Source organism: Myxocyprinus asiaticus, chromosome 32, assembly GCF_019703515.2.
Source record: "Myxocyprinus asiaticus isolate MX2 ecotype Aquarium Trade chromosome 32, UBuf_Myxa_2, whole genome shotgun sequence".
NCBI classification, from domain to species: Eukaryota; Metazoa; Chordata; class Actinopteri; order Cypriniformes; family Catostomidae; genus Myxocyprinus; species Myxocyprinus asiaticus.
In genome coordinates, this window is record NC_059375.1 from 5051184 (window position 1) to 5063403 (window position 12220).

At 36.7% G+C, this 12220-nt stretch overlaps 1 protein-coding gene across 2 annotated transcripts in view; it reads left to right on the top strand.

Moving 5' to 3' along the window:
- Positions 1–12220, top strand: part of avl9 (AVL9 homolog (S. cerevisiase)) — a 77210-nt gene that overhangs the window by 38922 nt on the left and 26068 nt on the right. For both annotated transcript variants that reach the window (XM_051666960.1, XM_051666959.1), the window contains exons 11-12: positions 4021–4155; positions 7177–7396. In XM_051666960.1, coding sequence (XP_051522920.1) covers positions 4021–4155; positions 7177–7396 — 355 coding nt within the window. The remainder of the gene's footprint in view (positions 1–4020; positions 4156–7176; positions 7397–12220) is intronic.

Genomic DNA, 12220 nt, shown 5'->3' on the forward strand with positions numbered 1-12220 from the left:
TATCATTGTCTAACATTATTAGTGGATTATAATGTTAGACAATTTTACCCGGGAAGAAAATAAAATTATTACAATGTGTAGGAAATTGGCCCCTTTTATATTTTTGCCAAACCATCTTGCTATTGACTGACAAGGATAACACAATCGACTGGTATGTCACGATCTACCCGTTTGGGCACTGCTGGTCTACGACCGAGCCTATTAGAAAAAATCCTTAATGTTGAGCCCTGGAATCAGCCAGTGTGTCCTTGAGTAAGTGAGGGAGTAATTTCTCATGCTCAGTTCGCTTCACTGTTGGCCAGTACAGTGCCACATAGAAAAAGCTCTGATCAAAGATTGAGTGTATGGGATCCCAGGGCTCTACAGTGCGAGCATTTCACTCGCATTTGCAAGTATTATTATTTGGGCGCACCTAAATATTAGCGTAGAGCATCTGGATCCCTCGTGCTGCGAAACTCTCACAAGATTCATTCTTGGGTTCAACCCCGAGTTTCCACAGCACAAGGGTTACCATCTAGACATTACCCTGACTGAGAAACACTGAATTCAGAGTTTGATATTTTAGATGACCTGCTTCATCATTAGTTGAACTGTAGGATATGATGCACACATAAAAATATATACACCGATCAGCCACAACATTAAAACCACCTGCCTAATATTGTGTAGGTCCCCTTTGTGCCACCAAAACAGTACTAACCCACATCTCGGAATAGCATTCTGAGATTATATTCTTCTCACCACAATTGTACAGAGGGGTTATCTGAGTTACCATAGACTTTGTTAGTTCGAACCAGTCTGGCCATTCTCTGTTGCCCTCTCTCATCAACAAGGCATTTCCATCAACAGAACTGCCGCTCACTGGATGTTTTTGTGTTTTGGCACCATTCGGTATAAATTCTAGAGACTGTTGTGCATGAAAATCCCAGGAGATCAGCAGTTACAGAAATACTCAAACCAGCCCATCTGGCACCAACAGTCATTCCACGGTCCAAATCACTGAGATCAAAATTTTTCCCCATTCTGATGGTTGATGTAAACATTAACTGAAGCTCCTGACCCAATTGAACAATTTTTGCAGTGTGGCAGGGCACATTATCCTGCTGAAAGAGGCCACTGCCATCAGGGAATACCATTGCCATGAAGAGGTGTACGTGGTCTGCAACAATCTTTAGGTAGGTGGTATGTGTCAAAGTAATCCACATGAATGCCAGGACCCACGGTTTCCCAGCAGAATATTGCCCAGAGCATCACACTGCATCCGCCGGCCTGCCTTCTTCCCATGGTGCATCCTGCTGCCATCAGATTGTTCCCTTGCTGCCTAATATATCCCACCCCTTGACAGGTGCCATTTTAACGAGATAATATTATTCACTTCATCTGTCAGTGGTTTTAATGTTGTGGCTGATCAGTGTATACCGGTATATATGGATCAGAGCATGTGAGTGGAGCATTGAGTGTAGCAGTGATAATTTTACCTGAGCGGAGAGCACCTTTTTGAAGATTCCACTCCGCTCGCTCAGGCTGTTCAGCGCCGCTCGCTCAACCCAGAATGCACTTTGTGATATGCTGGTGTGGGAATCTGTGTAATAAGCAATAGGCCTGAGGTTATGGAGTTCAAACATTGTTTTAGTGAAGTTGCAAACCTTATACATAAATGCAAAGTAAAAATCAAAGCTAAGAATGAGGAAGGAGAATAAATCGAAAGGGAGTGGTGAGACTGTGAGAGTTAGCAAAGATTCCCTTTGGAATCTTAAGCGTCACATTGCCAGAGAGCGCAAGCATGTTTTACGCGAACATGGTAGCGCAGCAAAAGGTGAGCTAGTAGGCTACACTACCATTCGATAATAAATAAAGAGATAAGTAGTAAGGTATCTTGTTGTTTTGCAATCATGACAGCGCTGCTGCCACTGCGGGGGTTAGAGCACCCTCAATTGAATATGTTAGCTTAATAATACTGTACATTGGTAAAGCATATTTCCGTGAATCCCGGCAAACACACACACACAAAATCCCTGCATCAAACTAATAAACATGTATGATCTTGCAGATCAGTGTGTCATAATTTGCAGGCACAGCATTCTGCTTTCATGCCTCCATTGTACAATTGAGCATTTGATTGGTAAAGATTTCCGCTCTCGTATAGACAATTTCATAGCAGAATTATCTCACTTAATTCGACAGCTTGTTGCTTTCAATTTCTGCTCCAGGATAAAGTGTACATAACTGCTGGTCAGTTTCCAAAAGCCAAATCCACACCTTAATGATAAGTGAAACGTTTAAAAAAAAAACTAAAAAAAACACTGACTCTAGATTAGTGGTTGTGGATAAAATCTTCCAACATGCTGCATTCATGCGCAGAGAACAAAAGCCATAAATGATTATAGCCTACATTAGAAAAAAAAAAAAAAATTCTTAAACGAAGGCAGTGTAATTTGTGGATTAAATGTTTTTTATTTGTTTTTTGTTTTTTTATCATTAAACATGATTTCATCTAATATATACAGTATTGGACAAAATCTCACTTTATACTGAACGAATATTTTTTTATTTGTTAAATCCATGCTTAAACCCTGCTATGTGTACATAAAGAGCACATGCACAACATATGATCTTTTGACGCATATAAGGTCCAGTTTCACTTTATGCTGCTTAGAAATATCAAGAAAAAACAAAGGGGGCACATGGTACTTACTAATATAATAATTATTATATAAAAAACCACAGTCCTTTAGATTGCATTCAATTCCTACATATAAAATTGAAGGTACTAAGATATTAATCAAGCAACAACACTGAAAAAGAGAAAGACATTCACTGCTGTTTTTGGAAAACTTAATACACCCTTTAAAACTAAACACAAAATTAGGATGAGAAATTGCCCATTTTAATTTACAGACCCAAAGTCTGATAGCATTAAATCAGTAACCTATTAATATATCAAATCTACAGTTTAATCATTCTGTGGAGACAACTGAAAAACAATTATGAATTTCACTTTTACCTGTAATATTGAAAACGTATCAGTCCATGTTTTCATTATTGCCATAAACGACTCGAAAAAATGTTAAAAATATTGTGTTTTTCTGGGTCGGTTGTTAAACTGAAAAGTGTGATTTTGTGCGTATGCAAGTTTCCGAGCCACTGCACATAGGTTTTAGCACTTTTTTGGAGGCATGTTTGATGACTTGTTTAAAGTAAATAAAGGTTTTTTTTAATTTTTTATGGCATTATTTGAAGATGTTCAATGGCATTTGTGCTAACAGAGAAATATTTGACTGATTACAAATGATGGTCTGGTAGACCCGATTATCTAACAGCCGTTGTAAACCAGTACAAAATAAACAGCGAGGTTTTATATACTAAAACACAAGAATACAGTCACATAACTGTACGTTACTAAGCATTTCGTAATTGAATAATTGTCGGCATATAGCCTATATTTCAGCTAGAGGGGCATCTCAGACCATGTGGGCAAAATGGCAGTTGCTCAGACACCTGGAAACAAGTATAGCCTACTACAGAGAAATTTCACATTTAAAAATTTCATTTGAGCAAACTTTTTTTTTTTTACCGGTGAACGTGAACGGTACTTGAGGGGAGCGTTTGCTTGGGCCGTGAGCGGTTGAGTGGAGCACAAACGCATGGAGTGGATTATTTCACCTATGATTTTGGAGCAGGTCAGAAAAATCACCTTTGAAAGGTGGCTTCTTCATTTATTTATTTTTTCACACAGAGTTAGGTAGGTCTATTATTAAAAATCGGTTGACTTCAGCACCCCTTGTTGCAACATTTTTGTGTTTTGTGTTATTCCATACTTGGAGCGCCTTTAACTCTGGCAGTATTAAAGATATTTTATTATCCTTTTAGATTCGTTTTAGACAAGCATTTAAAAAAATAAAACCAGAAACATACATTGTGAAGTAAATAGGGTCAGTTTTGATTTTATATCAGTGTTTTAGTGCAATGATTAAACATACAGATTTGGTTAATACGACATTTTGACCTCTGTCTTTCCAGGGTTACCTGTGCCTGCCTTACATGGCACTTCAACAGCACCACCTTCTGTCAGACGTGAGTGTACGAGGTTTTGTTGCCGGGGCGACCAACATCTTGTTCCGTCAGCAACGACACCTGAGTGATGCTGTTGTAGACGTGAGTGCAGCCACTCATTATTTCTAACAACTGTTAAACAATATAACAATTCTCTATAATCATCACTATGGGTCACTATTGACTCGTGAAAAATGATATGAAACCTATCATGAACATGTGCAACTCATATTTCATCCCAAAATCAAAACAAACAAATTAGGACATTATATTTTGCATTAAGTACATTTTTTTTATTTTTTTGCATTGTGACTTTTTTTCATCATATATACAGTAGAACCAAACTAAACCAAAGTATATATGCATGTATGCAGGTTCAGTGGCACTTTATGTAGTCACTTTTTAAGAGCACTACAGACAAGAAGTTTAACATGGAGAGTTAAAAAAAATTCAGTGAATTTTTTTTTTTTTTTTTTTTTGGAAGGTAAATTTTTCATAATTTGTCTTTTGTTGAATAAGACACTGGTTCATTGTGCATATGAGCAATTTCTTTAAAACTGCTGTGATATTTTTAGTGGATGTAGACTTCACCTCACTCCATAGCTAAGCAATGTGCATAAATACATTTCATTGAAAAAGACACAATCCTAAATGGCCATATGCTCACCTAAATGGTGCTGGTTCATGTTTTGGAAACCAAACTGAGCTATGGTCAGAAAACCTTAAACACGCTTGCTCTGGTCTGGATTTTGAGCACAGATCGCTAACTGAAGACCGCTGAATGCTGTTGAACTCCTATGCTGAGTGTTATTTAACTCAGTTTTGCACAGAGAGCACTCTGATGGATCAGACTGAGGCTATTTTATCAAAATAAATTGGAGGGCCAGATAAAAATGATTGGCTGGCCTGATTTGGCCCTTTGGGCCACCAGTTGACTTGTCCTAGTTTACGATAATGCATATTGCATAACGTGTTGTTTGTTTTTACGGAAACAGCGTGTTCACAATGCAGTTATGCATTCTGACTTGCACGTAAATTGTCAAAGACTGTAAAGGATGAGATGGGTCACTAGTATACTTATGAATGAGAGAAATTGTGACGCTAAAAATGGTGGCTAAAAAGTCCTGCCTTACAGTTAAAAGAGCCAATCACCTTTTTGTCTGAGACATCGCTTGTCAGTTTAAAAAAAAAAGTGCATGTGCATTAGCTGGAACACTTTCTTTTTTTTTTTTTGTGACTGGAGCTACAGAAGCACAATTTATGACACCATTGTTGTCAGATGTTATTGCGTAGTTGAAATATGTTAATTGATCGTAATCTTGACCAACCATATTGGAGATTTCGGACTTTCCCAATTCAAGTAGAAGGGCCACTTTATGACGCTTGTATCCAATAGAGAGACCGAAAATAGCTGCCTGAAAGCATTATAAACATGTCTACCGAGTGACCTGACTTGCCTCGACATGTGGGTGAGTATATTTTCATTTTTGGGAGAATTATTCCTACTTAAAATAACTTAAATAGCTGTGTTGTTTATTTACAGCTGTGTGTGTATGTTAGCATGTACAGTATCTCTAGGTGTTTGCAAATGTGTAAATGATTCTCTTTACAAATGTCTGTGTGTTTATGCATATTGTGAAAACATAGTATATGAACATAGTATGTGCTTGAAAAAACTGGCCACACATAAGGCAAAAATATGACATCAGAAAGGAACAGAAGAACTAAAAATAAATGCAGTACAGTCTTGCTCTCCGAGGACTGAAAATAAGTCCAGCTGGGCTAAACAGCCTCTCAAAAGTAGCTGAAGCCAGTAAGGCAGCATTCACCCCTAGATATCATTTGCACACTGCTGGGAAGGCATTGTGACTGTCATAATAAATATAGCACATGAATGACTTTAAGTTCAGTCATGAAACTCTGAGTGGCACAAGCTGATAGGTCCTTTGATTGGTAATCTGTTAACCAGACTTGTGTGTTTCATGGCCAATCTGATGGGTTATTTGACAAGCAATCTGTTAAACCATTTGGCTTGCATGGTGCAAGCTGATTGATAGGTCCTTTGACATTTAGCCAATCAGCTAGCATGCTCCCTCTTTGTTTAACATTTTTAAATTGCCTCAGTTGTTTGCTGGTGAGCCATTTTCACTTTTGAGTGCTGCAAAATGTTCTCACTAAAACCCACCTCCTCCCTAACACCACCAGTATACATCTGCTTCAATGAGATTGTATGTGTCTAATTCTGTAGCAGCAGCATGTCAAACATGCTTGATGCAGTATGTCTTTTGTATGTCTATTATACCTTTTCCATAGACGATGACGGGTTTCCGCCTTATTTAGCAGCGAAATCTAGCAAACTACATTTTTTAATTATTATGCTTAACATAATGCTTTAATTTACAGTATATGACCCTGAAATGAGTTTTAAAAAACTAGTTACCACAGCTGCGATGGGGTTTCTAACACAGCTGCTGAGTGAGTGACAGAAAATTAGTCTCTTTTGTTTTTGGATAAGAAATGTTTTTTTTTGCTGTGGTCTCTCTTTCACTGCTATAGAAGTTTACCCACAATATGTTTTACATGCTTGACGCAGCATGTTTTGGTGTTTAGCAATAGCATGTCTTCGTGCTTGCTCTGCAGCAGCAGCAGTGTAAGCAGATCACATCTGCCAAACCAAGACCAAACCTCAAAACTGTTCCGATAGTTGTCATGACTGAACAAACGTTATCTTATCTACTGAGGATGATATGAAAATAAACACTGTGCGACGCTCTGTACAATTTAACGTTTGATATTTGATATTTACTGTTGTGTTTTCAGATTTGTGAATTTCAGTTACAAGTTAGGGATGAAAATAATGTCACAATAAAAAATTAATTAAAAAAAAGTCATGAAAAAGGCATAATTTTTTAAATGCAAAGTATAATTTCTTATTTTTCTCAGTTTATTTTGGGGTGAAATATGACCTAGGCATAATAGCTGACTTGTTCTGTAGAGATAGTGTAAATGTCGTGATGAGATTGAAACATGGTCAGGGAGAGTTCAACCAAATGTCTTCTGCATTATCTTGTCAAATGTTGTAAAGCTGTTGAGCTCCGATTATTTTTATTTGCTCGTGTGCAGGTGGATGAAGCTCGTATTCAGATTCATGACCCAGAGCTGCGCAAAATACTGTATTTGAGTACAGCTGATCTGCGATTCGCTGATTATCTGGTTAAACATGTCACCGAAAACAAAGAGGACGTGTTTCTGGATGGGACAGGCTGGGAGGGTGGAGACGAGTGGATACGGGCGCAGTTTGGACTATATGTGCATTCACTCTTATCTTCTACACTGCAGCAAGGTACAAACACACATGCAGTGCAACACACACACGCAGTACAGCACACACACATGCAGAACTAGGGCTGAATGATTAATCAAAATTAAATCGAAATTGTGATATGATTATTAAACCACAAGGGCTGCGATTTAATTAAATAGTATGAATGCGTTGCTCAGTTTGCTTAAGTGTGCAGCTCTGTTCTCTCTGTAGTGTATTACACATACTGTGAGCATACATGAGGCACATGATATGCATGTTTTTCGGGGATCCCGCCATCCTTTAAGTCATAAAATGTCTTATATTCAGTTCTTCAAATTTAACGCTATAACGCTATGTGTATCCAATATGATACACAACGTTTGACGGCTCCTGTTTCACTCTCTATTCAAGCTGTTGAGCCAAACAACCTATGGTATGCAAGTTTCACATGTTTATGGCCCCATCTAGTGGTTATTTGTGAAATATGTGTGAAAAAGTGGTTTCAGTGATTATATCGATCTATTTAAAATGGCAGTGTTCTTGTGTGAAAAGTGACTCTTATGTTGGGATAAATGACAGCTTATTTAAAAAAAGGAAAAAGTGACAGTAATGATTCTGTTGTAACTAATATTTTAAAATGAGTATTTGCTGAATATAAGCAACATGTGGTTGGTTAAAATTTTGTATATTATTTTATTGAAAAATCCATTTTGAAACCCATTTAACAAATATGATACAAACAGGCTTTTGAGGTATTTCTCTCAATCACAATTACATTCATGCCCACCACAAAAAAACAAATCCAAAAAAAAAAAAAAAAATACATAAATAAATCACAGAGCTTTGAGAACACTGACATATACATTTTATAAGATATATTTAATGTGAACTAATATTTCTGTGTATTTTCATATATGCAGCCTGCTCTGTCATTATAAAGATGTCATTATTTTACATTACAAGCTATTATGATGTCATCTTACCATAAGTAAAAAGTTTTACAGTTTGCCCTTTTTTAAATGTCAATATAGTGTTTCGTGCATAAAATACATATGATAAAAATTGTTTATTGAAAAAAGAATATTTTATTCCTATAGTATTTGATGTGCTGAATTGAACTGTGATTCATTTAAATCCATATTTATAGACCAAGGAGAGGAAGTTGTCATGGCCAAACTCTCAAACATTTGGTATCTCTGAAAAGCCCAGGGAGTCCTCTGATAATACCTCAAGATTTACTCACTGTAGCATGTATCGGCTAAGAAAAACTTAAATAACAAATGTCCTACACAAAAATAAATTGCTGGGCCTCAGGAGGATAATGACCTTTAAAGCCTAATGTATCAGATATGATACATAAAAAAAGCATGTGCAAAACATTCTTTTTATAGTTTGTCTAATGGTACTAAAAACAGTTTAGTGTCAAAAAACGTGAATTATTGGACAATTCTTTCATATGTCAGGCTTTACAGGGTTAAGGACATAAAAAGTCTTAATATCGCAAATGGCATCAAAAACGTATTAATTATCATTTGCAGAGGTCTTAAGTTTGAGGATGGAGAAAGTTTAATATTTATGTGAATATTAAACTTCGAAAGGTCCAGTTTAATTAAATAACTATTGTCTGAGTGCGCTGCCTGCTTCAAAGGGAAGACGCTTCTTAAACAACAGCTTTCTTAAACAATTCACTAAGCACGTGGGGTTTGTTATACTGTGATTCTAATAATTATTTACATGCCCACTGTAGAAATGCAACATGTGCAATTTACAGTTGAGCAAATGTAGGGGTCACTTCTGATTTTATGTGCATTTATTTGAGAATAAGGACTGATCCAAATCATTATTTTAAGTGTACCATCAACATTGTTCCTTACTCTTGGATTTTGTATTTATTTATATTTTTATTTGTGAAATTCTGTTTAAAATAACACAAACATGCAAGACTAACATTAGAAGATAAATTATTTATCAAATAAAATGGCAAACGGGGCATAGCAATGAAAGAGGCTATCTGCATAAACATTTTTGATATCTGTAAATATAATTTTTTATATCTGTGAAGAATTTACACAAGTAAGATTGTTGATTCAAGATATCTCTATTCCCAGTCAGAATACTAATTACAGGTATCTCTAAAGAAAGATCCTAGTCAGAAATCAAATTGAGATATCTATAAGTACATTTTAGATATCTTTTACCCTTTAAACTACAGTCATGACCAACACAAAAAGGGTATCGCTTTAAAGCTTAGAAGCTCTAATTTACAATGCATGAAGGCATTTTGACCAAAACTGAACAAGTGCTTTTAAACTGCTGACAAATCAGAAGTGTCCCGTTTTGATAATTTTGTACAATTTTGCACTGTACATATTATTGTAATCAGTAAAAACATCAAACTCATCATATAAAATAGCCTTGTGTCATATGTTGTTTGAAAGCTATCAAAGAGTAGAATACAACCAGTATTTGTTTTACTCACAGGCAAAAATATAGCGAGTAATAGCTAAGTATATGTCTTTGACATACATGTCTCATGTGAACAGGTGTTGCTCATATGCTACATTTTCGTTTATAACTTCAAGAAAAGTAAACAGAACATAAAATATCACATACCATTAGAGGAGGATATTATCTTTTAAACCAACCTATGCACAAAGTAATCGGATGCATAGATCATTAGATAACCCACATGAAGAGCAATGTGCACACAGCATCTGGCTATCTGGCTACAAACACTTTAGCTTTCCTGGATCAGATGATATCATATCAACCAGTCGGATTGGTTTCAGATTGCTCCAACCAGTGGTGATTATAGTCCTCTATTTGGGCAGAGAGTCATTTGATCAATCAATCTAATTGCATATTGTGACCAGGAGATGGTGCCAAGTACATGAAACAGACTCAATGATAACTCAAGCACAGAATAAACTCATTCTGTGAAATCTCATTACTGAAATCATGTCTGCATGCTATGCAAACCTTTAGTCATTGTTCTGTATGCATGTGTAAATAGTTGTTGTGTACAATTGTTAAGTTTTATTTGTTTGGAGAGGCTTTTTGGACACTGAGAGACGTTTTTGGACACTAGGATAAATTATTTTTGTAATGCTATAACTTTTAATTGCTTTGTTGTATCAACACAAAATTTTAATCAGTTACAGGTGACATGATTGGGAACAAAACAAAACCAGTTTTTCGGAGTTACCTTATTTACATCCTGAGATATATAATGTAAAATCAGAAAAATACGAAAAAATTTAAATTGTGATTTTTCAGCAGTTACTTAGGCTGAGAGCAGAGCATGTGAGCGGAGCGTAGGGTGAGCGGAGTGGGGAGCAGAGAGCACCTTTCTGAAAATTACACAGCTCTCGCTCAGGCAGCTCAGTGCCGCTCGCTCAACCCAGAATCCCCTTTGTGATATGCTGGTTCGAGAATCTGCAAAATAAGCAATAGATCTAAGGTCATGGAGTTAAAATATTGTTTTAATGAAGTTGCAAACCTTATACATATATGCACAGTTAAAATCAAAATTAAGAATGAGGAAGGAGAAGAAATTGAAAGGGAGTGTGGAGAGACTGTGAGAATTAGCAAAGATTCATTTTGGAATCTTAAGCGGCACATTGCCAGAAAGCACGAGGATGTGCTACGCAAACATAATGCAGTAAAAGGTGAGCTAGTTGGTTACATACCATTCGATAATAAATGAATAGATAAGTAGGTAGAAAGGTATCTTGTTGTAATGCATTCATGTCAGTGCAGCTAGAAGTAAGCAATAGCCAACAAACAACTGTAATATGAATAGTTAGCCTATTGAAAGGTAGCTTATGTAGGCAATGTTAAAGATAGACTACAAAAGTTATAACAACATTTATTTTTTAATTATTTTGAAAATTGACCCGAGTAAACAGGCATAGAATTTAGATTGTGTCCAGTAAATGGTACGCTAATGTAATGTACGCAAATTTGTTCTTTACAGAAAATAATCTAACCAATCAAAAGGAGATAAAGAACTTTTTTTCTTCTCCAGCGTCCCCAGTTCTCTGTCAAACGCACGGAAGAAAGAATTAGATGACGCATTTTTTAAGATGGTTTACTTGGATTATGAACCTCTTACAAAATGTGAATGAGAGGGTATGCGTCATTTTGCCAGCGTTGCTCAGCCCGGCTATACCACACCATGTTACAGCACAGTACGTGATACTCTAATGCCAAATGCTTTCAGCGAGATGGAAGGTAGACTTAGCGAGCTGTTGCAGTTAGAAGATGGCTTTGCGCTTACTTTAAACATTTGGACAAACAGAAGAGGACACAGCTTTCTGGGTGTTGTGGCAAGTTTTCTTGATGAACAGATGAACTGTTATCTACAACTGTAATTGAGGCATTTATTCAAGAAATGTATTACAGGAGTCAAGTGACACCATGCGAGGTTCGGGCGGTGAATGGCGAGCTCTGCGCACTTTGCTAGTTTTAATACCTTTTATGACATAAACCGGTGAAATTCGATACACTCTGTTCCATAACTGTCCTAGGAGGACAATATGTCAAAGAATTCAAAATCCTCGGGATTTGGAGACATTAAAAGACACTTATGTGCTCAAGCTGACACCCCCACGGAGGCCTCGAGCCCGGGAGTCGATTGGGTCGGAGAATTGAGGGAAATTCGGCGAGAAATGTTGAACATGTTGGCAATGCTGACGAAGGTCGTTGAGATCATCCGATAAAGATCTCATGTTACATGAGGCGAGGAGTAAAGGAAGGCTTTCTTGGAAGAACCACAGCATTTTCTTGTTCCCAGATTTTGCGAATTCAACAAGAGAGAAACGTGATCGATTCAAGGAATGCAAGAATCAACGGAAGGTCGCT